The sequence below is a fragment of the Mya arenaria genome, chromosome 11 (genome assembly GCF_026914265.1).
Source record: "Mya arenaria isolate MELC-2E11 chromosome 11, ASM2691426v1".
Lineage (NCBI taxonomy): Eukaryota > Metazoa > Mollusca > Bivalvia > Myida > Myidae > Mya > Mya arenaria.
Genome location: NC_069132.1, coordinates 70,473,195 through 70,500,157, shown reverse-complemented (window position 1 = coordinate 70,500,157; position 26,963 = coordinate 70,473,195). Strand labels below are relative to the sequence as shown.

Sequence of the window (26,963 nt, the reverse complement as noted above, 5' to 3'; positions counted from 1 at the left end):
AGACCATGGAGCACCTTACAAGACACCTAACTCTAACTGAAAAACATGCAGAGTTATTCCTCTTGATCAACTTAACAAACATAAAATCATTGTCCACTGCTTGCAATACTCTTGTCTATACCCTTTAGTATAACATTGTTTTATTGCTTTATTAAACATTGTCGCATGGAGTTATTCCTTTTTACAGGTTGCAAGAGAGACGAAAGCTTTAAAATGTAGGGAACGTCATCCACCATCTTAAAATGAGGGAATTTTCGAAACTGCTTGGGTTTAGCAGGTTTTCTAATATAATATATTTTCCCACCATTTTAAAAATATAATTCTTTACACCGTTTTCAAACACGTGTACGTATTATTTCAATTTTAAATGTAAACCGTTCAAAACTTTGCCGACTCAAATGGACACCTTTTTAAGCTGTATATTTTAGAAGTTTACTTGTAATCATGGGATATAAGTGGAATCAAACAAATAACTAGCCAATTGTTTTATCTTTCTGCTATTCACGGTTTATATAGAGTGTATTACCAAAGTCACCGTGATATGTAAGTAAGAAACTCGTTTACATGATAATTAAGTCGATTTCATCTAACATAGCAAGGGAAATAAGGGATGTAACGTGACGCATAATATGGACAGGAGTTATTGGTTTAAACTTGTTTAATACATATGATTTGTTTCTAAAATAAAACTCAAGATGAAGTTAACCGTACTCAGACTAGAAGCAGTTGATAAAATCAAATTTTCTACGGTTGAAATAGAATATGTTTTTTTCTGATCTTTATAATTTTGCTTATATGTTTGCTAAAAACTGTTTAGTTGCTTCAATTCCTTTAAAATCAGACGGGGGGGGGGGGGGGGGGGGGCAAAATGACAAAAAAAAATCGATCGCTTATTACATATTATTTTTTTCAAAAATATAACACAAGATGAACAGTGGTAGATACAAAGTTTTTGTACTCTGTTTAATTAACGAGGCCCCATAATGCTTATTTCGTATTTTTTATATTCTTTCAAGTTCGTTTTCTACCCAACGTTCGATCACTTGCTCCCAGCCGTGCGGGTTGTCCTGCGTCCGTGAATGACCAATCCTGTCTGACGTAGGGTTTTAATGTCTCGATTGGGCTTTCATTTCCTAAACGTTACTAAGCGTTTCAAAGTTGTCTCTTTTCGGACATCTGTCCTCTCGCTGAACTTCCTGCGTTTATCACGAAGGTCAAGTTTGGCCTTTTGTGGGTAATAGTCGAATAGTTTATTTGATATTGGTGTCCTGGGATTGCATTAATTAGTGCATACTTTGGTTTGCTACTTACAGGAAACATTTAAGCATATCCCCGCCACATAATAATTGAAAGGTTCTATCTAACAGTTTGACCAAAAATGAGATACTTTTGTTTTTGCGGTGGATTTATATAAAGTTATGCAACTACTTTAAAAGATCTTAGGTACAATTTTAATATTTTTGAAATATTGATTAGAGATCAAAGGCTGTGTCCACGTTTTCATTTTTCAGATGATTGTGTAGCCTGTATGCTTTCATGTATAATGTATGCTAATAAGATAAAGAAATTGTAAATAAACAAGACCCGGGTGATGGTTGAATGTTTAATATTTAACTACTGTGCACATGTACAGCAAACATACAACGACCAGAGCCTCGGTCAGACTGATTGGGCTGTGTCATTCAGTATGCATGATAAAGCTATGACCTCTTCGATACCAGTTGTAGGTCATATTCCCTAGCTAACGGCGATCAATCATAAATTCTCCCACTGTGTAAATTCTCACAGTTAGGCCAAAGCCAAATACAATGCAACTTTGTACATTGAAACGTTGTGTTTAAGCGCAATAACGCATCGTGATCAATACTTATATTTATATATTATTTTAAATAATTATTAAACATGATTAAAATTAGCAGTTTATTCTGCAATTGACTATCTGTTCTAAAAGAAATGTTACCGACAACATACGTGTGTATTAAAGAATAGCTGATAAAAGTGATATCATATATCATGGGTTAAATGACGTCACGCTTATCCAACCAGACCACAATACTGAAATCAACAATGATGGCATAATCCATTGCGTATTATGCAATATGAAACTCCAGCTGTATCTACACTTAAGACTTGGCGAATACAAAAATTGAAATATATATATGTTTTGCCTGTTTCAAGGGATTTGTTCATGTATCTTAGTGTCAGACATCGATTAAATATTTTGTGTAAATTTTAAGAAAATGTTTGTTCCAAAGCTTAAACTCCAACTGAAGTTCAAATGAAACCCCCTTGTATATATCAATTTATGTGACAGGAAATGTTCAATTTCTAATAAAGAATGTTTTTATGCTGGATTTACAAACTCCTTTTCAAAAGATCAAGAGTATCTGTAACTCCGTTTCCACAAAGTCGAATTCTTATTGTATTCACCCTAACCTCGATGAAGGAGTCCCTTTAAAAGACAACTGTCTTATACAATGTAGATGTGAAAAAAGTGAAGAGAAGATGCATCTACTGTAAAAGCCTGGGGGCATTCGTGTACATCGTTGGGGCATGTGGGTTTGACAGCGTGCCCAAAGATATGGTTGTAGCCTTCGCAATTCAACAGTTTAAGGCAATAGTTCATCAAACTTAGTGATCAGCTTGATTACAATTTGTGTCGTTTGGTTCTGCTTATTTTTTTATATTAACGGTATACAATTAGTTTGACAATTGAAACTATTGATTTTGCTTGGCCAGTAATTTTAAAAATATAAATTTTGCTTTATGTTACTTTATGTACATTTTCGCATGATTTCTTGAAGGAGATCTAAATTCTGTTGAACTGTTCATTTCTTTGGAAGCTTGGCCAGATGTAACGCTTAAGGTATTTTGAATTTAGGTTTGAATAAAGATTGCTGATAATTTCCATCAAACTCGAAAGGTTGTCTCCAATAGTAATGCATAGTCAAGTATTAAGACATAATTATGCGTAAGCAAATAGAAATAAAAAAGTATCATACTTTTATGTATTGTTCTATATCAAGACTCACTAGCCTTAGACAGGGTTATTTGTCATGTTCCTCTGACAGCTCTTGTTTCCACCTTAAAACTTGATAATAAATTTATACTCACAATACAAGTATATCATCCATTCAGGGTCTGGCCGGCAATATGACAACCCTGGAAAGTGCCCTGCATGGTTTTACCCATGCCGTCGAGCTAAAAATCTCTCTACCCAAACCGTCTGTCAAGGAGCAAATACCCGCTAAAAACTAGGTGAGGCATTGGAGTGCTTAAGGCATTTATTGACAATTATCACCATTTTCATTTTGACATTCATTTGTAAGCGAAGGTAAATGTGAATGTAAATAAAACCCCATTTTGTCAACTTACAAGGTGACTGTCATTGGATGAGCACGCCTTAATTTAAATTCGAGCTTGGCAGTGTTGTCAACTAGCTCTATTATATGAAATACAGGATTTGTCTGCAAATGCATTTTACCAGTGTCAAGAGGGTAAACATATTACAACCTGCATTGGTTTGATTGAGGTTTTTTGTCTGAGCTGCGAAGTGGCGACAAAAAAATTACAGCTAATAAAGCATCTGGAAATTAAAATACGAAGCAAGTTCCTGCTTAAAAATAGGTGAGATTTCCATGTTGGCATAGGAGTGCTTAAAGCTTACCTAACAATTCTTGATAAACACAACTTGTTTTCATTATATGGTATAAATGTGTTGTTGTGGAGATTTGTGCTGTTGTTCCATGTTTCTTGTTTGTGATATTTTGTTTTTGTGTTCTATGTCTTTGGCTTTTACCCTGTGCCATAGAACTTGTTTAAACCTTTCGCTACGGTGTTTCTGTAGTTGTTCACATAAGTATTCATTGACCATTATCACAATTTATAGCTTGCAAGCCTTACAATCCGAAGGTGAACATATTATATAATATATACTATCTACCAGGTGAAAACAGATTCCAAAATATCTATTTTTCAAAACATTTTGCACCAATCTTGCAGCTCAGACACAAAATCCTCACTTAAACTGTTGCTGATTCGTAAAAAATGTATCCCTCTGTGTAAAGCTTTCAGGCTTTTGCCAATATTTTTCAACTCAAAGAAAGACCATTATTGAATGATTGTGTCAAACTGAAAAACTGTACATTGCAATAAATGTTTGTTTAATCGTCAGCCCATATGTTAACGTGGACCCATACGAAACTAACTCTTAAATCCAGTCCTAGTCTACACGAACAAATGATAATAACCTTGGACACAGCTTAATATGATATATGCTGTAAAAATACATGTGCATTTATTACTCTTTCAGGATGGCTGGTTTCATGCCAGATGTTGAGAATTGGTGTCTGATATTCCAAGGCAGCGATCGAGCAGTCGTGAACAGAAGCGTCAGATACAACTATGAAGTCAATATTCAAAGACCGGTATGATTATGTTTTACAAACGTTTACTGTTCAAGATGTAATCAAAGTTACTTTGTACTTCATACTTCACACAGTTGTTCAGGACCATTAAACAATAAGGTTACATAACTCCATATCCTCCTACAAACAAGAATGGTCCCTGATTGACTTAAGAACTTCGGTTAAGGTTTTAGGGAACATCCAGTCTGGTTAAAATTTTATGGTAATATTTTTTTTACTTATAACTTATATATCCTTATTCAATTGACTTTATACTTTACACAATTGTTGACTGCCATCAAATAATTAGGTGACATGACTCCATGTAAACCTAAACAAAAATTATTTCCTTTGATGGACTAAGAAAGTTTGGTTAAAGTTTAAGGGCAAGTAGGGATTTTCACTGAGATCTCAAATACAGTTAATTCAATAAACTTCATACTTCACACAGTTATTCACAACCATCACACAACTAGGTTAATAACTCCATATCATCCATTATACAAATTAAGGCCATTGACTTGTGTCTAAGATAGGTTGGTTAAAATTTGGGGGCAAGTAGGGATTTTAACTCAGATCACACATTCAGTTCATTCAAGGGACTTTATACATCACGCAGTTGTTCAAGACAATAACTCAATTAGATTACATAACTCCATATTATCGTAAATAAATTTTGGCATTTGATTTGGTTTTACAATATTTTTGGGTTTTAACTCAGATGTCAAAAATTATTAACTCCATGGACTTCATACTTAACACAGTTGTTCAAGGCTTTCACACAATTAGGTTACATAACTCTTTATGAAAATAAAGGCACACTTTTTAATAACTTTCCAATAAAAGCTGAACTAGCATTGCAAAAACTTGGCTGTAAGTTAATGACCATTCAAGATATTCACATGGAACTTTGTATACACTAACCAGTGAGAATCTGCACATGTGTAGAAGGCCCACTATTCTTGCTTCTTTATGTGTCAAATTATGCCCCTTTAATGAGAAAGAAAAGACACGCTATATGGTTCGTTGCGGTGACATCAGGCTATATCCATTCAAATGATTATATTTTTTTTAAATGTAAAGGATAACTGATAAAATGAGAAGTTTGTTTATACAGGAGATTCATAAATAATTAAGGGCTTTTGGACTTTTATTGTGTAAATGAAAAGAGCAATATAAAATTCTGGAATAGAATTATAACAAAACGTACAACAACATTTTGTTCTCTTTGAATATGTATGATATGTTTTAGCATTTTTATAGGTCTGTTCATGGAACTTTTCTAAGCCTGTTCTTAGAATGGGACATATTATAGTTTCACCTGTATTCAAAGAACGGGACATATTATAGTTTCACCTGCATTCATAGAATGGGACATATAGTTTCACCTGCATTCATAGAACAGGACATATAGTTTCACCTGCATTCATAGAATGGGACATATTATAGTTTCACTTGCATTCATAGAACATGACATATAGTTTCACATGCATTCATAGAACGGGACATATAGTTTCACATGCATTCATAGAACAGGACATATATAGTTTCACCTGCATTCATAGAACAGGACACATAGTTTCACCTGCATTCATAGAATGGGACATATAGTTTCACCTGCATTCATACAACAGGACATATAGTTTCACCTGCATTCATAGAACAGGACATATAGTTTCACCTGCATTCATAGAATGGGACATATAGTTTCACCTGCATTCATAGAACAGGACATATAGTTTCACATGCATTCATACAATAGGGCATATAGTTTCACCTGCATTCATAGAACAGGACATATAGTTTCACCTGCATTCATATAATGGGACATATAGTTTCACCTGCATTCATAGAACAGGACATAAAGTTTCACATGCATTCATATAATGGGACAAATGGTTTCACCTGCATTTATAGAAGAGGACATATAGTTTCACTTGCATTCATATAATGGGACATATAGTTTTACCTGCATTCATAGCTTGGGACATATAGTTTCACCTGCATTCAAAGAACAGGACATATAGTTTTACCTGCATTCATAGAACAGGACATATAGTTTCACTTGCATTCATAGAACATGGCATATAGTTTCACCTGCATTCATAGAATGGGACATATAGTTTCACCTGCATTCAAAGAACAGGACATATAGTTTTACATGCATTCATATAATGGGACATATAGTTTTACCTGCATTAATAGCTTGGCACATATAGTTTCATCTGCAATCATAGAATGGGGCATATAGTTTCACCTGCATTTATAGAACAGGACAATCATATAGTTTCACATGCATTCATAGAACAGGACATATAGTTTCACCTGCATTCATAGAAAATGACATATAGTTTCACCTGCATTCATAGAACAGGACATATAGTTTCACCTGCATTCATAGAATGGGACATATAGTTTAACCTGCATTCATAGATTGGGATATATATTATCATCTGAATTTAAAGAATGGGACATATAGCTTCACCTGCATTCATAGAACAGGACATTTAATTTCACCTGCATTCATAGAACAGGACATAGAACAGGACATGATAGTTTTCACCAGCATTCATAGAACAGGACATATAGTTTCACATGCTTTCATATAATTGGACATATAGTTTTACCTGCATTCATAGCTTGACACATATAGTTTCATCTGCAATCATAGAATGGGACATATAGTTTCACCTGCATTTATAGAACAGTACAATCATATAGTTTTACCTACATTCATAGAACAGGACATATAGTTTCACATGCATTCATAGAACATGACATATATTTTCACCTGCATTCATAGAACAGGACATATAGTTTCACCTGCATTCATAGAATGGGACATATAGTTTAACCTGCATTCATAGATTGGGACATATATTATCATCTGAATTCAAAAAATGGGACATATAGTTTCACCTGCATTCATAGAACAGGACATTTAATTTCACCTGCATTCATAGAACAGGACATAGAATTGGACATGATAGCTTCACATGCATTCATATAATGGGACATATTGTGTCACCTGTATTCATTGAACGGCACATATAGTTTCACCTGCATTCATAGAACAGGACATATAGTTTCACCTGCATTCATAGAACAGGACATATAGTTTCACCTGCATTCATAGAACAGGACATATAGTTTCACCTGCATTCATAGAACAGGACATTTAATCTCACCTGCATTCATAGCTTGGGACATATAGTTTCATCTGCATTCATAGAACAGGACATATAGTTTCACCTGCATTTATAGAACAGGACCATAGTTTCACATGCATTCATACAATGGGACATATAGTTTCACCTGCATTCATAGAACAGGACATATAGTTTCACCTGCATTCAGAGAACAGGACATAATTATAGTTTCACCTGCATTCATAGAACAGGACATATAGTTTCACCTGCAGTGTAAGGGTGTTGAATCATTGGAGTCCAGTATGTTCTGTGTCTTGAGGAGCATTTGTCCACTTATCACAAAATTTGGTCAGAATGTGGATGGGCATAATATATGGCATAAGTTAAATCAAGCCATATTGCCTATGTCAATTGCAGACATTTGAATCTCTGGCAATGACAGAGAGGTACATTTGGGTCTACAAGTCGGTAGATTGGGTTAAAAAGCGATAGAATTTCTTAATCCCTTTTATTTTTAAGTCAAAAACAATGATGGACATAATGTTAACAAAATCTTGATGGTTGTTTATATTTTTAGATATTCTGAAAATACGCATGAAATACGTCATGATTAAATTGGTTCAGGGTCTTGTCAAATGTCGGTGTTTTATGTCTGGCTAGTGAAATATGAAGTTTATATTAAGACGAGCTCTTGATAATTCAATCAGACTGCCAAACAGGTCTAGAGTAGACGACTGCAAAATTGTGTATGTTAATGTTCTATTAGTAGGATGCCAATTAACAAAGAATGCTGAATAGTAGGATGCCGGTGGTTCTGAGTGCCGTAACTCAGCAACGATCTCGGCCTAGGTGTCAAGTTATTTGACAGGTTGTTTATTGCACCATTTTCTTAAAATGACAGATTATGCGGTATTTAGGCATGGTTGATATATATTGAGGGTTTTCAAATGAAATTTTAAGGCCAAAGAGCGGTAGTTTCCATCACATGAGCAGTAGAGCGATAGGGGGTCTCACATACTGCTGATTTTACATACTGCCGGTAGAGTTCACATGTCTGCAGTTGAAGATGATGGCCATTTGATTATAGAAATAACCTAATTTCAGTCTTGTACGATCAATAACTTTAGAAGTCTTTGTTAAATCATCACCAAATTTGATCAGAATGTGTATGGACATCATAACTTGGAAAATTTGGCACACAGCCATATTGCTCAAGTTACTCGAGAGTTATCACCCTTTGACTATAGAAACTCTCTAAAAAGGCATAATATCCGTAAGTATGATAAACCTCATCTTTGGCACTGCATAATTATAACCCTTTAATTGGGAAAATGTATTTAAAAAGATCATCATTGTATTATTTGCAAGAGGTCTTAATTTCTATCTGATCCCAGTCACGTTTAAAAATGTTGAAAACCACTCGGTGAATCATTAAGGCCGGAATTTTTGTTTTTCCAAAGATTGAAAGAGCACAAACGAAAAGCAATTTTGTATGTACAAAGTTCAGAAATAACCCAGCATTCTAAAATCTTGCATTCATTTCAACCTATTAATAGGCAACACGTATGGGGAATTCCCTTTGAAACCAGATCATTATATACATTATGGGCATGCCTATTATACTTAAAATAATTTGAATACAAGATTTGAAATATGATCTCTGTCATGTACGAACAACCAACATGGAGGCTGACATTTTATTATATTAAAACAACACCGTATAGAACAAGGTTACACACAACCATTAGTAATACAATATCTGACATCTCCCCCTCTCTAAAGAAATGTTACCATGGTTACATAAATAAATGTATCAATCTTGACATTAAATGATATTACTTCTAATCTAAGTTCATAGTGAAAAGACAGTTCCATATTCATTCATGTTCAAGTATCTCAATAGAATAAAAGCAATGCATATAAATTTAGTATGTCTCATAGCCCCTATTTTTATAGAACAGTTCAAACATACACTTTCACATTCATACAAATCAAACAAGTTATCTGTCATATCATGTTTTAAAATTAACTTTCATATTATTTGAATGATAATGGTATACTTATACCTTAAATCTAAATATCAACAATTGTTAATGTATTGATCTTAAAAGTACATGCATACACATAAAATATACATTATAATATTAGACTTAAGTGTATCATGATAATAATGTATCTTTAAAACAAACTTTTAAACAAAATAGTAAAATCAAAGCTGTGACTCTTGACTCTTCTTCTGTACTACTGGTCTTGTTCTCTGGCACATAATGAATTCTTCTGATTTATCCACCATATTTACTCATTATATATTTCACTATACTTTATTTTAACACTTATTTTGCATTATAATGACATTTACACAAACACTTCAACTGGATTACACACCTATTCATCATACTTGGCTGGCATTCTAACACTTCTTCCAGATCTTGTGACTTTTTCTTCACTTTGACTAGATCTTTCAACACTACTCTGTTTAGCTTTCTCATTCTCACTCTCATCTTCTGGCACTATTACATCTTCACTAACTTTCTCTTGACTAGAGCTTATAACACTCGACTTATTAGCACTATTTTCACTATTTTCTCCCTGAACTGGTTTCTTCGGATCTCTGTAGACTTGTGTAGAATCACTCACTTGTTGAAACTGTACTCGTGAAGGCTTCAAGTGTTGTCTATTCCTGCGAAGAATCCTGCCCGTGCTGGTCTCGACGACGTAAGAACGTGGAGCTTCATGTTTCTTGATGACTTTCCCAAGTAGTATTTTATCATTATGTCTAATGGTAACATTTTGTCCTTTATTTCGTGGTTGTAATGGCGCACCACTATGTCTGTTGTAATATTCTGCCTGAGTTTTTTGGTGTTGTCTATGCTTTTGCAGTAAATCTTCTTGGTTTACATATGTCGGTTTCAAGAGTTCTGTTCTTGTTGGTAATGTAGATTTGAGTCGTCGACCAATATGCATTTGTGCCGGTGAAAGTTTAATACCTTCCAGTGGTGTATTTCTGTAGTCCAAAAGCGCTTTGCTGGGGTCGGCACTTTTCTTGATCAGATTCTTAACTGTCTGTACATATCTTTCTGTTTGTCCATTTGCTTGACTATAATGTGGACTTGTAGTAGTACAGTACTGTTAAGACCAAACTTTACACCCTTGTGCACTAGGAGTGAACTACTAGTGAACAATTTGTGCACTATTGATAAACTAATGTAGTCTGTAGTTTATTTGATAAGCCAGTATTGATTTTTCTGGTCCACTGAGATTGGCCTTACTATATTGATTTTATATCACTGATAAGATCTTTTCCTCTACCAGTTCATTTCAAAACTTGTGACAAAATCTTTTAGTATTCACTGATGACTTTATGATGTAAAGCCATTGTACTAGGCTTATAAGACAAGGGGTTTCTATATTTGTCAATTTTATTCTATTGTTGATAAAAAAAGAATATTACATTTCTTAAAATAAATACATTAAGTTTATTTGTAAGCCAATATTTTGAAACAGGAGTGTTATATAATATAATTATGTTACTATTATAACATCTGAACAATTATGACAAGGGGATACATGTACTATATTTTTCAATTTTATTTTATTGTTGATAAAAAAGAATATTACATTTCTTAAAATAAATACAATAAGTTTATTTGAAAGCCAATATTTTGAAATAGGTGTGTTATATAATATACTTGTGTCACTATTGTAACATCTGAACAATTATGACAATTTTTTGTAATTCAGACATTTGATTTAAGTCATTAAGTGATAACAAAATATTAATTCTGAATGCTTTGTATATACAGTTAACAGCACTATTTCTATCATAATATTTACAACACATAATACTGTTTTGCTCCCTTAACAGACGTAAGCTAGAACAGATGAAATGTCAAATTTCTTCCCAACAACTCATCACAAGTACACATTGTTTTTGTCCATAACACGCACACACTCAGCCCACACCTGATGATGTAAATCATTTTTTTCGGGCCAGTAACTAAAAAAAAGGGGACCCGTCATTTACTGGTCATATTTGTCAATTTTTAATTCTAATGCAGATGAAATAAAAATAAAACATTTCTTAAATAAATTATTTCTTAGCCAATATTTTAAATAAGAGTGTTATAAATATAATTGTGATACTATTGTAACATCCAAACAATTATGATTTTTTTTTTGGTAATTCTAAATCCTACGTATGAAAGTGAACAGCACTATTATATATTCAAACTGTAAATACAAAATCATTTATGATAAAAAAGTAAATGTGCTTTAACAAAAGAAAAAATGCATGCGGTTGAAAAAAGATCTTGCCTTAATTAGAATAATTTAAAAATAGTAGCTCAAGCTATTTTTCAGAATTTTTTACGTAACTATATTCACGATTTATTTCATTAACTTTCCATAAAGAAACATCTTTGAAGCCTAGTTTTAGCATTTGATACTAAATATATCTATTTATCTTTTTCTATAAAAATAGCACAAAGGGAATTGTCCTACCAAATGGCCAACTAACCAGGCATTAAAATTAATTGAATATCAGCAAAATGATAAAATGCTTATTCATACTTTTGTAATGAGATTACCCATTGTAACAGTGTTAGCCCCAATAGGTCAGAGCCAATAAACAATACACAGGAAGTATCAGGAACCCTGCTGTGATAACATTCAAAATGGCAAAAGATGAAATTATCCTATGCATTCAACCATTAACCAGGCATTACAATGAATATTATTTCATATTAAACTTGCTATTTGATGTTAAAATACATGATATGCATGGTAAATATTAAATATCTCCACTCTTAATAATTTGATTAACAAATGATGAAAAGTGTCATTTAAGATTTACCAAAATTAATAATATTGTTTTAATATTCCAAAAAGGATGAATAAATGTCAACAACAATGGTTCTTATAAGGGTACCGAATTTAAATTGAAAGAAATGAGCATAAAACACGCTATCTCTACCTTATGAGACTATTGTAGACTACAGTAATGTACAGTAAATCTTTTAGCCAATATCCTGTGTATTTGTTTATTGGCTTGGGGCCATTTAGAGTAGAAAATAGCATTAGCTCATTAATACACAACCACTTCTTGCATAAACATATATGCATAGCAAATGTATTAATTTGACTGATTGGGAGTAAATAATAAACAAAAAAGTAAAAAGGGTTTTATTCCATTTAAGTTGTAAAATATAAATAATTTTAATGGGATATTATAAATAATACTACTCATATTCTTATTCTAAAGCATTTGATAGTTAGCAAGAGGCAATAAAGATAAAAATCAATACACAGTGTACTATGGGGGGGGGGCTCTTAAAGAAGGATTAAATTAGCCTTCAATGGATAGTATTTCATTAAATAATGGAGCAGCATAATCAATAATACAAAATGCCTAAAATATACGTTTATCTATTATGTGTATCAAATTAGAAATGCAATTAATAAATCTGGGTACAATGTAGAAAATATACTATAATATTTAATGGTGTACTTATTTGATGATGATTGCTGTCAGGCTGTCACCTTAAATCCGAACACATTTGTTAAACAAGAATAAACATAAAATTGAAAGTTTCAGAAGAGTTGGAAAAAAATCTTTGTTAATATATCCTTTGAATGAATCAACAATGGCACAACAATTTCACAGTCTGAGCTTGGAACAATATATAAGGCGTGAACTTTGATATAACTATTACAAATAACGAACAACGTGTAATTATCACCTTGTGAAACTTTAAAGAAAGGCTCATGAACTCCTTTGAATGTTATGTCATAAAAGTATTTGAAGATGAAACCCTTTTATTTAGAACCAAAGTTATATAATTAAAGCTATCAATTAATATGAAAATAATGCAATGCATATTTATAAAGAAAACAAAAACATTTAAATGTCTAAATGTTTGACAAATTAACTTTATTTTATAAAACAACATCAATTATATAATTCTATATTGTTAAAATGAAAGGTCAAAATTGATTATAATTATTGTATAAAATAGTTTACATTTAAACATCTGTTGAAACTAAACACATCATTCTAAGTTTCACTGTAAAGATAGCATTTATTATAGACTGAAGAAGCCTTATCTGGTCAGCCCCTTGTCTCCATTTAGTCTTTCCCTTGTCTTACCCTTGTCTTACCCTAGTGCACTACCAAGTGCACTACGAAGTGAACTGATAGTGAACACGATGTGCACTTACTGTCAAGTTTGGTCTTAACAGTACTGTATGCTTGAAATTGCATTCTTGTGCAAACCTTTTGAATTCAGCACTACTAAACTGTGGCCCATTGTCTGTTACTAGCTCATCTGCATAACCAAATCTAGCAAATTGCTTTTTTATGTAGGCTATGACATTTGCAGAGGATAAATTGTCCAACTTTTCTACCTCTGGCCATTTGGATTAGTAATCAACAGTTAGTAAATAATGCTGGCCTTTCAGTTCAAATAGATCAGCTCCTATCTTTGCTGATGGTCTGTCTGGCATGTCATGTGATATCATACTTTCCTTTCTGTTCATCTTCTTATCGTTAATTGCACAAACTTCACATTTTTGAACAGTTTCTTGTATTTCTGTCATCATTCCTGGCCAATACATGAATTGTCTAGCCCTGGCTTTGCACTTGACCACTCCCATGTGTGTTTCATGGACAACCATTAGCATCTGTTTCCTTTGTGCTTTAGGAATGATAACTTTCTGCCCTTTGTACAATATGCCATCAATAGAAGTAATTTCATCTCTCATTGCCCAATATTTCTGAATTGGTTCTGGTGTTTGAGATTTATTTTGCGGCCAACCATCTTCAAGCATTTTATGCAGTAACTGTGATTCACTATCATTTTCAGTGTCCCTTTTCAGCTCATTATATTTTGTATCTGAAACTGGCAGATGGGCATTAAGCTGTACTTCATTAACTGATAGATCAGGAACTAGTTCATCATTTGTTTCAGGTAAGTACAACCTTGATAAGGTGTCTGAGATCAGCATAGTCTTTCCAGGTTTATGCACAACCTTGAAGTCATACTTCTGCAAGGCGATCGCGAATCTTTGCACTCGTGGTGGCGCTTCAGTGATTGATTTTTTGAAGATACTTTCAAGAGGTTTGTGATCTGACTCAACTATGAAATGTGTTCCATATAAGTAATCATGAAACTCCTTACATCCGAAGACTATCGCTAGAGCTTCTTTCTCAATCTGACTATACTTTTTCATTGTACTATTTAATGCTCTACTGGCATATGCGACAGGTCTCTCGTTTTGTAGTAGAACTGCCCCGAGCCCACAGGAACTTGCATCAACGTTCAATACTACTGTTTCATCTTTGTTATAAAATGCCAATACTGGTGCTTCTGATGCCATCTTTTTCAATGCTTGAAAACTATCTTTCTGTTCTGTTTCCCAATGCCAAGCTATGTCCTTTTCTAACAGCTTTCTCAATGGAGCACTAACTTGTGACATATTAGGAAGAAACTTCTGAAGATAGGTGATGAACCCTAAGAATGTTTGTAATTCTTTTGTATTTGTTGGTTGTTTCATTTCTTGTACTGCTCGCACCTTTTCTGGATCTGGCTTCAACCCTTCTTTAGTAATTTTGTGACCCACATATTCTACTTCATCTTTCCTAAACTGACATTTCTTCTCGCTCAATTTCAGATTCCACTCTTCAGCCCTTTTTAACACTGCTGAAAGTCTTTCATCATAATCTTTTTCATCTTTACCCCATACTAAAATGTCATCAACAATCACTTGAGCTCCTTCAAGGCCTTCAATCATTTCTGTCATAGTCCTTTGGTATATTTCTGGGATTGACTTTATTCCAAACGGAGCACGCAATAATCTATATCTTCCAAATGGCGTGTTGAATGTTGTCAGCTTGGAACTTTCAGTATCTAACTTAAGTTGCCAAAATCCCGAGGTTGCATCTATAGTACTAAATACTTTTGCTTCTGGCATTTCTGCAACAACTTCCTCAATTGTTTTCATAGGGTAATGTTCTCTTTGTATGGCATTATTAAGGTCTTTTGGGTCAATACAAATTCTCACTGACTTGTCAGGTTTTGTAACAGTAACCATGCTATTCAGCCACGGTGTAGGCTCTTTTTGTCTCACTATTACACCAAGTCTTTCCATTTTCAGTAGTTCTGCCTTTACTTTGTCCTTAAGCATTATCGGAACTTTTCTCGGTGGGTGTACTACTGGTTTTGCATTTTTGTCAATTTCAATTTTCACTTCTCTTGGTAAACATCCTAGTCCCTGGAACAGAGTGCTATATTCATCTTCTATGTGGTAGATTCTTTTAATCAGCCCAATACTTTCAGCTGTTTCTCCACTGAGAATTGACTGTGACTTTGTGTCTACTACATAAAATTCAACTGCATGTGTCTCTTCTTTACACTGTAAGTTCAATGTTATCATTCCATCCGGAACCATTCTATGCCCCGAAAATGATCTCAAAGCAGCAGCTGGTTTTCTCAGAGGTCCGTTGATTTTCAGTGCCTGAAAGTCTCTTCTCGTCAGCACATTACATCTTGCTCCTGTGTCTAGCTGAAATTTTAGTGTAACACCATTTACTAACAGATTCTCTGTAAATGTGTCATTTCTTTCCTTCTTCTTATTCATACTTGTGGAAAGCATTCCAACAAATAAGGCATCAAAGTCTTATCATCATCTTCATCTAATTCATGAATTTTTCTTTCTGCTCTGGTTCTACAGACTTTGGCGAAATGATCTTTTCTGCCACATTTCTTGCAGGTTTTCCCTTTCGCTGGACAAGTTTGACTTTGCGTGTGTCTGTATCCGCAACGACCACAACTACTTGGAGGTGCATTAAATTGTTTGTAGGGTTTCTGAAAATTCTGTGTTTTTTGCGTCTGTGGCACTTTTCCTTTTGCGGCTTGATTTGGTGGTTTATAATATTTCCGTTGTTTCACGACATGTATATTTTGATCTTCAGCATTCATTGTTTTCAGCTGTTTTTGTGAAATTTCATAGGACCTGCAAATGTATATTGCCTTCTCCAATTTCAAACCTGAACCCTCTTGAATTAACTTCTCTCTTATTTTCTGGTTCTTTATGCCAAATACGATGCGATCTCGAATTGCGTCATCCAAGTGTGTCTCATAGTTGCAATCTGCAGCTAGAACTCTCAAATCAGTAATATATTCCTCACAGGATTCCGAGTCATTCTGTACTCTACATTGAAACTTATAACGGTTGAAAACGATGTTTGTCTTCGGTTTAACATACTCCTCAAACTTCCTTTTCAGCTCATCAGGCTTTTTCTTGTCCTCATCTGCCATAGCAGTCCATGTACTATACACCTCTCTGCCCCGTTGGCCTACCCATATCATCAAATATGCCGATTTTTCTTCGTCACTTTTCCCTTGCAAGGGCCCATTAAACATGAAATTAACATGTGTATAAAAGTCTTTCCATGCCGAAACAAGATCAGCACTTTGCCAGTTCATCATCGGCGCACTACCGTGTAAACCCTCCATCATAGGCTATTACCGGTTTTGATTGATAGGGCTTGGACTAGATTTTTATTTGGCCTTGATGATTTAATCTGTTCCCTTCCTATGTGGACAGAATTCGTCGACTTCTGACACCATGTCATGTACGAACAACCAACATGGAGGCTGACATTTTATTATATTAAAACAACACCGTATAGAACAAGGTTACACACAACCATTAGTAATACAATATCTGACAATCTCATTTAACAATTACCTTTTGAAACTCATGATCTTACACACAAGTAGTTTATGTATCAGAAATGAAGTCAAATAAATGCTTGATTTAAACATGTGTATATTTTGAAAAAAAAAAGTAAACAATAATCCACTACATGATATATAAATGCAATATACATCTTAAAGGAACTATTAATTCCATAAATTTAACCCATTTTAAAATAAATCATGAATAGGGGTGACTGTTTGTACTTTTGCTGCCCAGTATGACTGGGGTATTGGGTTAGGGATGACTGTTTTCCCTGTTTCTGCCTGTTATAATGGTGGTATTGGGTATGGTTGACTGTTTTCACTGTCACTGCCTGGTATGATGGGGCTATTGGGGGAGGTGTGACTTTTTTCCCTGTTGCTGCCTGGTATGATGGGGGTATTGGGGTAGGGATGACAGTTTTCACTGTTGCTGCCTGGTATGATGGGGCTTTTGGGGTATGGGTGACTGTTTTCGCTGTTGCTGCCTGGTATGACTGGGGTATTGGAGTATAGGTGACTGTTTTCACTGTTGCTGCCTGGTATGATGGGGGTATTGGAGTATAGGTGACTGTTTTCACTGTTGCTGCCTGGTATGATGGGGCTATTGGGGGAGGTGTGACTTTTTCCCTGTTTCTGCCTGGTATGATGGGGGTATTGGGGTATGGTGACTGTTTTCACTGTTGCTGCCTGGTATGATAGGGGTAGGGGGGTAAGGATGACTGTTTTCGCTGTTTCTACCTGGTATGACGGGGGTATTGGTGTAGGGATGACTGTTTTTACTGTTGCTGCCCGGTATGATGGGGGTATTGCGGTAGGGATGACAGTTTTCACTGTTGCTGCCTGGTATGATGGGGGTATTGGGGTATGGGTGACTGTTTTCACTGTTGCTGCCTGGTATGATGGGGGTATTGGAGTATAGGTGACTGTTTTCACTGTTGCTGCCTGGTATGATGGGGCTATTGGGGGAGGTGTGACTTTTTCCCTGTTTCTGCCTGGTATGATGGGGGTATTGGGGTATGGGTGACTGTTTTCACTGTTGCTGCCTAGTATGATAGGGGTAGGGGGGTAAGGATGACTGTTTTCGCTGTTTCTACCTGGTATGACGGGGGTATTGGTGTAGGGATGACTGTTTTCTCTGTTGCTGCCCGGTATGATGGGGGTATTGCGGTAGGGATGACAGTTTTCACTGTTGCTGCCTGGTATGATGGGGGTATTGGGGTATGGGTGACTGTTTTCACTGTTGCTGCCTGGTATGATGGGGGTATTGCGGTAGGGATGACAGTTTTCACTGTTTCTGCCTGGTATGATGGGGGTATTGGGGTATGGGTGACTGTTTTCACTGTTGCTGCCTGGTATGATAGGGGTAGGGGGGTAAGGATGACTGTTTTCGCTGTTTCTACCTGGTATGACGGGGGTATTGGTGTAGGGATGACTGTTTTCACTGTTGCTGCCCGGTATGATGGGGGTATTGCGGTAGGGATGACAGTTTTCACTGTTGCTGCCTGGTATGATGGGGGTATGGGTGACTGTTTTCACTGTTGCTGCCTGGTATGATGGGGATATTGGTGTAGGGATGACTGTTTTCACTGTCACTGCCTGGTATGATAGGGGTAGGGGAGTAAGGATGACTGTTTTCGCTGTTTCTACCTGGTATGACGGGGGTATTGGTGTAGGGATGACTGTTTTCGCTATCGCTGCCTGTTATAATCGTGGTATTGGGTAGGGATGACTGTTTTCGCTGTCGCTGCCCAGTTTGATGGAAGTATATGGGTAAACACCAATACAAATTATTTTATTTTTTTCGAATTTTAAATGGGAAGTTGATAAATGTACATGTTTCTTTAAATTTAGTAAATTTTTAATTTTACATTTAATACTTGCAATAAAATTATGTTCTTAATAATCTGACCAACATATAAGCTTGTTTTTTTATTAACAATGTTAATTTATTTTGCCATTTTAATTTTTAATTAATTAAAAAGCTATTATTGCTTGCTGGTGTATTTTATATTAGATACATGACTAAAAATTATTTTAATATAATTAATTTTTACATGTTGTAATTGGTATTTTTGCCAATGATTTCAACTAAAATTGGACATGAAATGACAAATGGGTTTAAAAACAATATGGGGTGTCATATAAGTAATTGTAGGTCATATACTTTAAAGAAGAAAAGCTGAAATTGAGATAAAGATGACCAATAAGTAATTATTTTACAATATACTGAAAATATATGGTACCAGGTCTAATAAATTTGAATGGCAAATAAGAAATATGATTTGTATGTAAAGAAAGACCTACACACATGCACTATAAATTATAACATACATAACAGTTACTATGCTTAAATGCTTCCTTTTTGACAGATGTATATATAGACATGTACAAGATTGTTTAAATTCTGAACCGTAAAGTAAATTTCAATGGCAAATAAGAAACTATGATTTCAATGTAAATAATTGATCCTCTCCAGTATATGGTTAACAGCCAATGAAGTGGGATGGGTTAAATATTGTGTTTAAAAAAGAAAGTAGACCTTTCTGAATTAATAGTTTACATTTTGTCAGCAACATGATGAACATGAAATATTTTTTTTTGATTTTATGTGCCTTGCTGCTGGACTCTTATAAACTAAGTTTAAAACATCAAGCTATGGATAGTGATAGGGAGAGCGAGAGACTGTTTTCACTGCGGCTCTCCCGGGTGATGGGGGATATTGGAGTCAGCAGATGGATGATAAGAAGGAGGAGGAGAAAACATTTGAGGATTGAGACTATGCACAATGTTGGTTACTTGTTAAATGATATAAATGTAACTTCATACATATTTGGTAGTCAGAGTGAAGGCACCACAACACCTGGGATGGAATCTGACACTGACTTCTTGTATTGGAAAAACAATGAACATGAGGCTCTTAACTTGGCAACCTGGCAGTATGGAAAGCCAAATCTGCTGGTGTTAAAGAATGAGCTCACTCCTCCTCAACACTGCTACTTACAGAGACTTAGAGGTGACTGCCCACTGCCAGCAGTACAACCAGAAGGACCTGATGATGTTCTAGATGGGGAAGGGAGAATAATATTGACTAATACAAGAGTCAAATACCAGGACATTGCACAGCAAGGAAGTGAATCTGGTGAAATAATAAGACATGGCCCATCAATGTCATATGATGAAAGGATTGACATAGTCGATGGATACCATTGTAGCAAGCTGCCAGAAGAATGCGAGTTCATGTTCCACAGACCACGCCCTGAACACTGGCCAAGACCTGAAACATTGGCCAGTGCCAGGGAGACTGGAGTATTCTTAGTGCATCAGGGCTACACAGAGAGCCCATCTAAACAATCATTGTGTAGATCTAATGCATTAATGATCCCTTCAAAGTTAACAAGTTACCCTTATTCAAAATGGCAATGGAGGTTTTCAACTTCGTTAATGGAACGGTTATTAATGTTTGATTTTAACACTGTTCAAGTGAAGGTATATACACTGACAAAAATATTGAGAAAAACGTGTTTCAAACCTTGGTTTGATGACAGATTCAGCACATTTCATATTAAAACAGCAATGCTATTTACAATAGAAAACTATCCTACAGAAATATGGAGGGAAAACAAGATTGTGAAATGTGTGTGTCTACTTCTGACAACACTGAAAAGATGGTTTAAACAAAAATGCTGTCCCCATTTCACAATATCTGGAGTTAATCTGTTTGTTGGAAAGTTGCATAATTGGGAACTTCCAAACCTATGCAGCATTATTTCACATCTCATCAACACAAAACTGCAGTGCTTATTTTGCATTCATATGGACAATATTGATGTGAGATTGCTTCAATGCTCAAATCTTGAAAATGTATCATATGAGCATGTGGGCACAAGAACCCAAAACTATAGTGTTGTTCTACAGGAACTACTGTTTGATGAATTAGATGATTTGACTGTTGTTTTAGATGGATTGATAACTGATGACATTGAAAGGCACTATTTCATTCTACAGAGTATGTCTGATTCATCAAGTGACCTTGAACAGGAAGTAGTTTCTATGCTGACCCCATTCCTATGCAGCACCCTTGCTTCCATGCTGGCTTCAAGGTACATCTATCTGGGAAAACCAATCACACAGGATATCTTCAACTGGTACCAGCGGTCTCTTGACTCAGACCTTATGTCCAGTAGGTTGAAATTTGCCTCCATGTTATACTGCAGAGGGCAGTATGAGGAAGCTGCAGAAGTACTGACTTTCTGTGAAGGGCTGCTAGGGCCAGAAGTGTGGCAGTGTTGTAAACATCCTGGAAGGAAATACCTGGAACCAAGCACTGAGTATAAGAAAAAGTTCATAGTCAACTCAAACACAGAGATGCGGAAGAAATACATAATGATGTGTATATCCTTCACAAAGGAAGAAATAAACTGTATTCCACAACATCTTGCATTTGAAATGCTGAGAAGGATAGAAGGTGAAGACATACTATCTCGTGACAAGTGGAAGAACAATGTGGTCACTGACTGTGTTCCATTCCTTTATTACTTACAGCATCTCACATACTGGGAGCTACACCAACCTAGGAGAGCACAAACAGCCCTACATAACCTACATGAGTATACAATGGGACCACTACATGGCCACATTGACACAGCCCACAACATGCTGGGCCACTGCTATGAACTTCAGAACAGGCTGGACCTGGCTTGGATGTGCTACAACAAATCAATGGAAATCTATGACAGAGACAATGTTTCCATCTGGCATGCAGCCAGGATCCTTAATCAGTTTTTACAAAGCTGATATCCACATTGACACAGCCTTAACCATTCTTGGACATGAGTTTCATAACATGTAATGCTTGGATGTGCTACAGCAGATCATTAAAGACACATAACAGACACAATGTCTCAATCTGCCAGTAGAACACTCGAAACGTTTTTACATTCAAACATAACTGCTACTTTTAAACGTGTTATTGCACTGCCTTAATGTGTTATTTCACCACTTACCGGTAATACATGTTTACAGATGTAAAACTTTATTTTGTTTGTGTGTTCTAATTGTATGAAACCCCACTTAATAGTGAAAGATGAAGAACAACATTTTAGAAAATTGTTCACTTATTTCTAAGAAAAAAATGTTGCCACAAAAAGAAGTCTTTAAACAGACAATATAATCTTGTGGGTAGATGACGTTAATTTTGTAAAGTGGTAAACACTCTCTTGTGCGTAGACTAAATATTGATAATCAAAAATTATAAGTACAAGATCTCATTGAAAATACACCAAGCAGTAGTAGAGTGTACTAGTACACTCTGTCATGTGAAAAGATGTATCAAGTTTTAGAGCAATCTCTCTTAAATTGTAGAAGTCGCTTGCTCCAGAAACTTCAATAATAATCTGTGAATTAATCTTAAGTTAAGGGGCACATTTCTCTTTCATGGCTTTGCTGAAACTGATTGAAACTTTATTTAGCACTCGAACCCAAGGTGAGCAAGTGTACAAAGCATAGAAACAACTCTTCTAAACTGTGGAAGTAGTCACTCACTCATAATTATAGCCGTAAATGTGTAGATCAACTACAAGGGCATGTTTATTTAAACCGAATTGCCGCAATTTATGAGACCAATGTCAGACACTAATATACTGCATGGTGAGCCTATGTACTAAGTTTCAGACCATCTCTTATGGAATTAAACCTAAAAAACCTGTATTGTATTAAAGCGAATTTGTCATGCAACTAACACAAATGTTCAATGCACATGCTTCTTTGTAATTTGTTTCAACAATCCATTCAATCTGTTCGCAGAAGTAGTTTGCTCAACAAATGTTTGCAACAAATGTAAGGCCGACATACTGAAATGCTAACTGCCAAACAGATAAACACGCCCACCCACACGTGCGTTAATGCGCACCCACACGCGCGTACGCCCCCCCCCCCATAAACACACAGACACGCACGCACACACACACACACACGCACACACACACTTTTGCCTTTCACTGACCTTCACATATGAGGCACTTATAATGAGTTTGTTTTGTCTTGATTTTTTAAATTGTCAATGGACAAATGTTATCAAAGGTTTGATTTGAAAATGCAATTTTTAAAACAATGAAATAAACAAAATGGTGTGGCATTTCTGATATTTGAAGTTGATCATCTAAAAGAGAAATTATATATAATTTGATTTCTTTTGATACTGAAGAGAAACAAATTTCTGTATGATTGGTCAATAAGTACAAAATGTCTCTTTAATAAAAAATTTGTGTAGTATCTGAACTCCTGATCAATCCTGAAGTAATATTAGTAAATCATTAAAAAGACAAAACTTTTCATGTTAATGACACAGCAATCATGACTAATTTACAACTAATTCATAATAAGCATAAAAGCTATCTGATAGCCAATATTAAAGCACTTAGTATATAACCCCAAGTTTAGATAGCTACTTGTATAATAGCCAAGTGAGCCGTAAAGTGACATAATTTTCCTGCTTAATGTAATCTAGCCTGTATTTGTCTTAATCTTGGTGTAAGATTATGCTTCGATTTTCCATAGATCTAGATTGTATTACATTGTTTTCAAACAAAAGTTGTTGCTGTTTTCAAAATGACTGCCATACTTTTAAACATAATATTTGATTCACACGGCGATATACTAAATTCTAATACTAATACATTCATTTGTTCTAAATCACATTAAAGAATTCATGATCGATAATTTGCATTGTTTGCTAAAACTGGTCATACTCTGCCTTGAATAAAGCGTCTAATGTAAAACGAAAAGGTAATTCTTACATGATTCTCACTTAAAACAGATTGACTTATGATAATTGGAATGACGCTAAGTCACCCGATTAAATGTACTGCAAACATGTATATAGTTTTCAATGTTAGTTGCACAAGGTCCATGTTAATAATTGCAGCATACTAAGTGAAGCAATGATCAAGTACATTAATTTTTGAGTCGCCTAACTAGGCGACATAAAGGGGTTACTTTTGTCCACGGCGGAAGCCGTCGCGTCCCGTTTTCACTTTTCCGGAGCATATCTTGTAAATTATGAGTGGTATCATCTTCATATTTTATATGTTGATAGATCTCATTGAGGGCAAGTGCATTGCTTAAGAACTGTTACTCTTGCCTTCATATTTTCAGAGTAGTTGCCCTTGGTTAATTTCCATGTTTTAAGTTTTGTCCGGGGTCATATCTTGTAGTATATGAGAGTTATCAACTTGAAACTTCATATGTAGATAGATCTCATGGAGTGCAAGTGCCGTGCATATTAACAGTAACTCTTGCTTTCTTAGTTTTAGAGTTATTGCCCTTTGTTAATTTTTTGCTAAAGGCTCACTTAATAAATATTTCTTGAACTTGTTACATAATTGTGTGTATTTTATGACAACTTATAACAGATCATGTATACATTGAGGTAGACTGTTCGTATTTTCCAGTTTGAAGTGGCAGCTTATGCCTGTGTTCCAAATTTCTTCTATCTGGCGGTCACCCTGCTGTTTGGACTCATCGTTGGCATCTTGGCAAAGTTCAGCTTTGGACGAGCTCTAATTCTGAAAGTAAGTAGTCTTAAGCTGTAAGGGACACTGTGCAGCATGGCGTAAAGCTGCAACGTTGTGTTGGATTAGCTCAAATTAGGCATGAACGATTAGAGGAGTTCTTTTTGACACATTTCTTGAAATACTGCACTGTCAACATTCCCTGTCTAAGGTAGATATTGAGCAATTCAGTTCTTACCTTGTGTGTGTTTTAAAGGAAAGAGTTAAGATGTTGTCTTAGAATACAACCTAAATTTACAGCGAATGAAATTGCAGATAGGCAATCTTTAAGTTTTAGGCTCAACCTTTAACTATCACAGGTGTTTAAAATCCGATTTTGCGCGAATTTTGGCAACGTTCACTCTGCCCATTTTTTATCATTAAGATTTAAAAGCATGTCATCAAACCATTAAATAATCTTGGTGTTATCGTCTTTGTTGTCGAAGCTCTAAAATTAGGTTTTATAATGCAACTGTATACCCATGTTGACAGAGACATATATGCACAAGTATAGCAAAGCCCATATCTCCAGCTTTAATAACTGTTGAGTCAGATCCCTGTTTTTACTGAAAGAAAAAATACTTGGTTAGTCAGCTGTATCTATGTCCTATCCTATGTATGAATAGATAGTAGTCATGAAAAAGTATACGATAATGCATTATGCTTATGCATTAATTCATTTTCTTTCCACAGTATCCACACATATTTACGTTCGGTGTGTTCAAACAAGGAGGACCTTCCAAGAAACAGGTAAAGTGTGATATAAGTAAACAATGAGGGATATGACCATTTCAGTGAAACAGTAATAGAAACAATGAGTTATTGTGAATATGACTTTATCCTAAAATATATCTTTACCTTTTGTATTTCAAGGTCAGAACATTAATGGTTGAATTTAAATCCATTATAAAATCCATCCATTTTTTAAGGCATCACTTGTATATTATGCAAGTTATAGAGGTTAAAGTTTTAGGCCTAAATTTTGTCTAAAGAAATCAGAGCCTGCCTTATTATAACTTTTATTTATTAATAGTTGCTTATTTAAGGCGCCCTGAACCTGTTTTAAAGCTTCTCCTGTGTTCATATTTTAATGTTTTTCATGTTGGTCGGATAACCGGACAATATTCAATGATGATGATGATGATGAACATGATGATGAGGTGGTGGTGGTGATGATGATAATGATGAAGATAGTGATGATGATGATGATGATGATGATGATGATGATGATGATGATGATGATGATGATGATGATGTACATGATCACTGATCTGTTTCAAAATATTGTCTTATGTTTAAATGTTGTAGATGTTGTAAAAACATGAACTCACATTAATCGTAGCTTACCAGTCTGTCATGATTATCAGTATATACTGCGCATAACCTCTGCTTAATATCAGGAGGACCACAGCTGTAACTGCATTAGAATGTGCAGCAATACCCCTTATTCTGGCTGAAATGGTTGGTAAATTTACCACCTTGAATTAAAAAGGATAATGGACAAGAGTTGGCATCTCTCTAGGGTGTTCTCTTGTTATGAAACTGATTTAAATTTTCCCGACAGATGGAGACAGGGACATTTAGCATCACTGTGGTCGGCAAGGGTTGGAAGGAGAAGCTTCCTGATGCCGACACAGAGCATGACACAGCCCCCGACACCCAGATGATTGTGCGGGTGTCGGGCCCGGAAGCGGGATATGTTGCCACGTCCATTTTCATGGTTCAGTGCGCCTGCACTCTGCTAAAGGAAATCTCCCAAGACAAATTGAGGTATGATTAAAGCTGCGTTCTTTCTGCCAAAAAAACAGTACCGTAATTAATGTAACTGTTTAAATATATTAGAAATGATGAATAAGTATCGATAACAATAATTCTTATAAAGAATACAGAGATTCAGTTAAAAGAAAGGTGCATAGGACACGATATTTCTACCTTATGACACTATCGTTGATCGCTGTTAATCTTTATGGACCCACCAGTCATTTAATATTTTGCATTTTTTTGTATTTTTCAATAGTTTATTATCTAAGGCAAAGCAAACATATAAAAGCCTTTTATAAAGCAATGAACGATCAACACTGTTGTAAAATGTATTAAAACTTTGGAACTTCTATTCATTCT

General features: G+C 35.1%; 2 protein-coding genes across 2 annotated transcripts; both read right to left on the bottom strand.

The window, feature by feature from the left end:
* Positions 1–13,972: 13,972 nt before the first annotated feature.
* Positions 13,973–16,189, bottom strand: LOC128208746 (uncharacterized protein K02A2.6-like). The gene has a single exon (XM_052912293.1). The coding sequence runs from the start codon at positions 16,187–16,189 to the stop codon at positions 13,973–13,975; it is 2,217 nt and encodes a 738-aa protein (XP_052768253.1).
* Positions 16,190–17,580: 1,391 nt separating this feature from the next.
* LOC128208745 (uncharacterized) lies at positions 17,581–19,210 on the bottom strand. Its single transcript, XM_052912292.1, has 2 exons — positions 19,205–19,210; positions 17,581–18,993 (listed from the first exon to the last, which is right to left on the bottom strand). Exons 1-2 carry the CDS (start codon positions 19,208–19,210, stop codon positions 17,581–17,583), a joined length of 1,419 nt encoding a protein of 472 aa, XP_052768252.1.
* Between the last annotated feature and the right edge of the window lie 7,753 nt (positions 19,211–26,963).

Excerpts from the sequence above, each read along its gene's own strand:
- LOC128208746 (XM_052912293.1), bottom strand. The coding sequence starts at position 16,189 with ATGAATAAGAAGAAGGAAAGAAATGACACATTTACAGAGAATCTGTTA.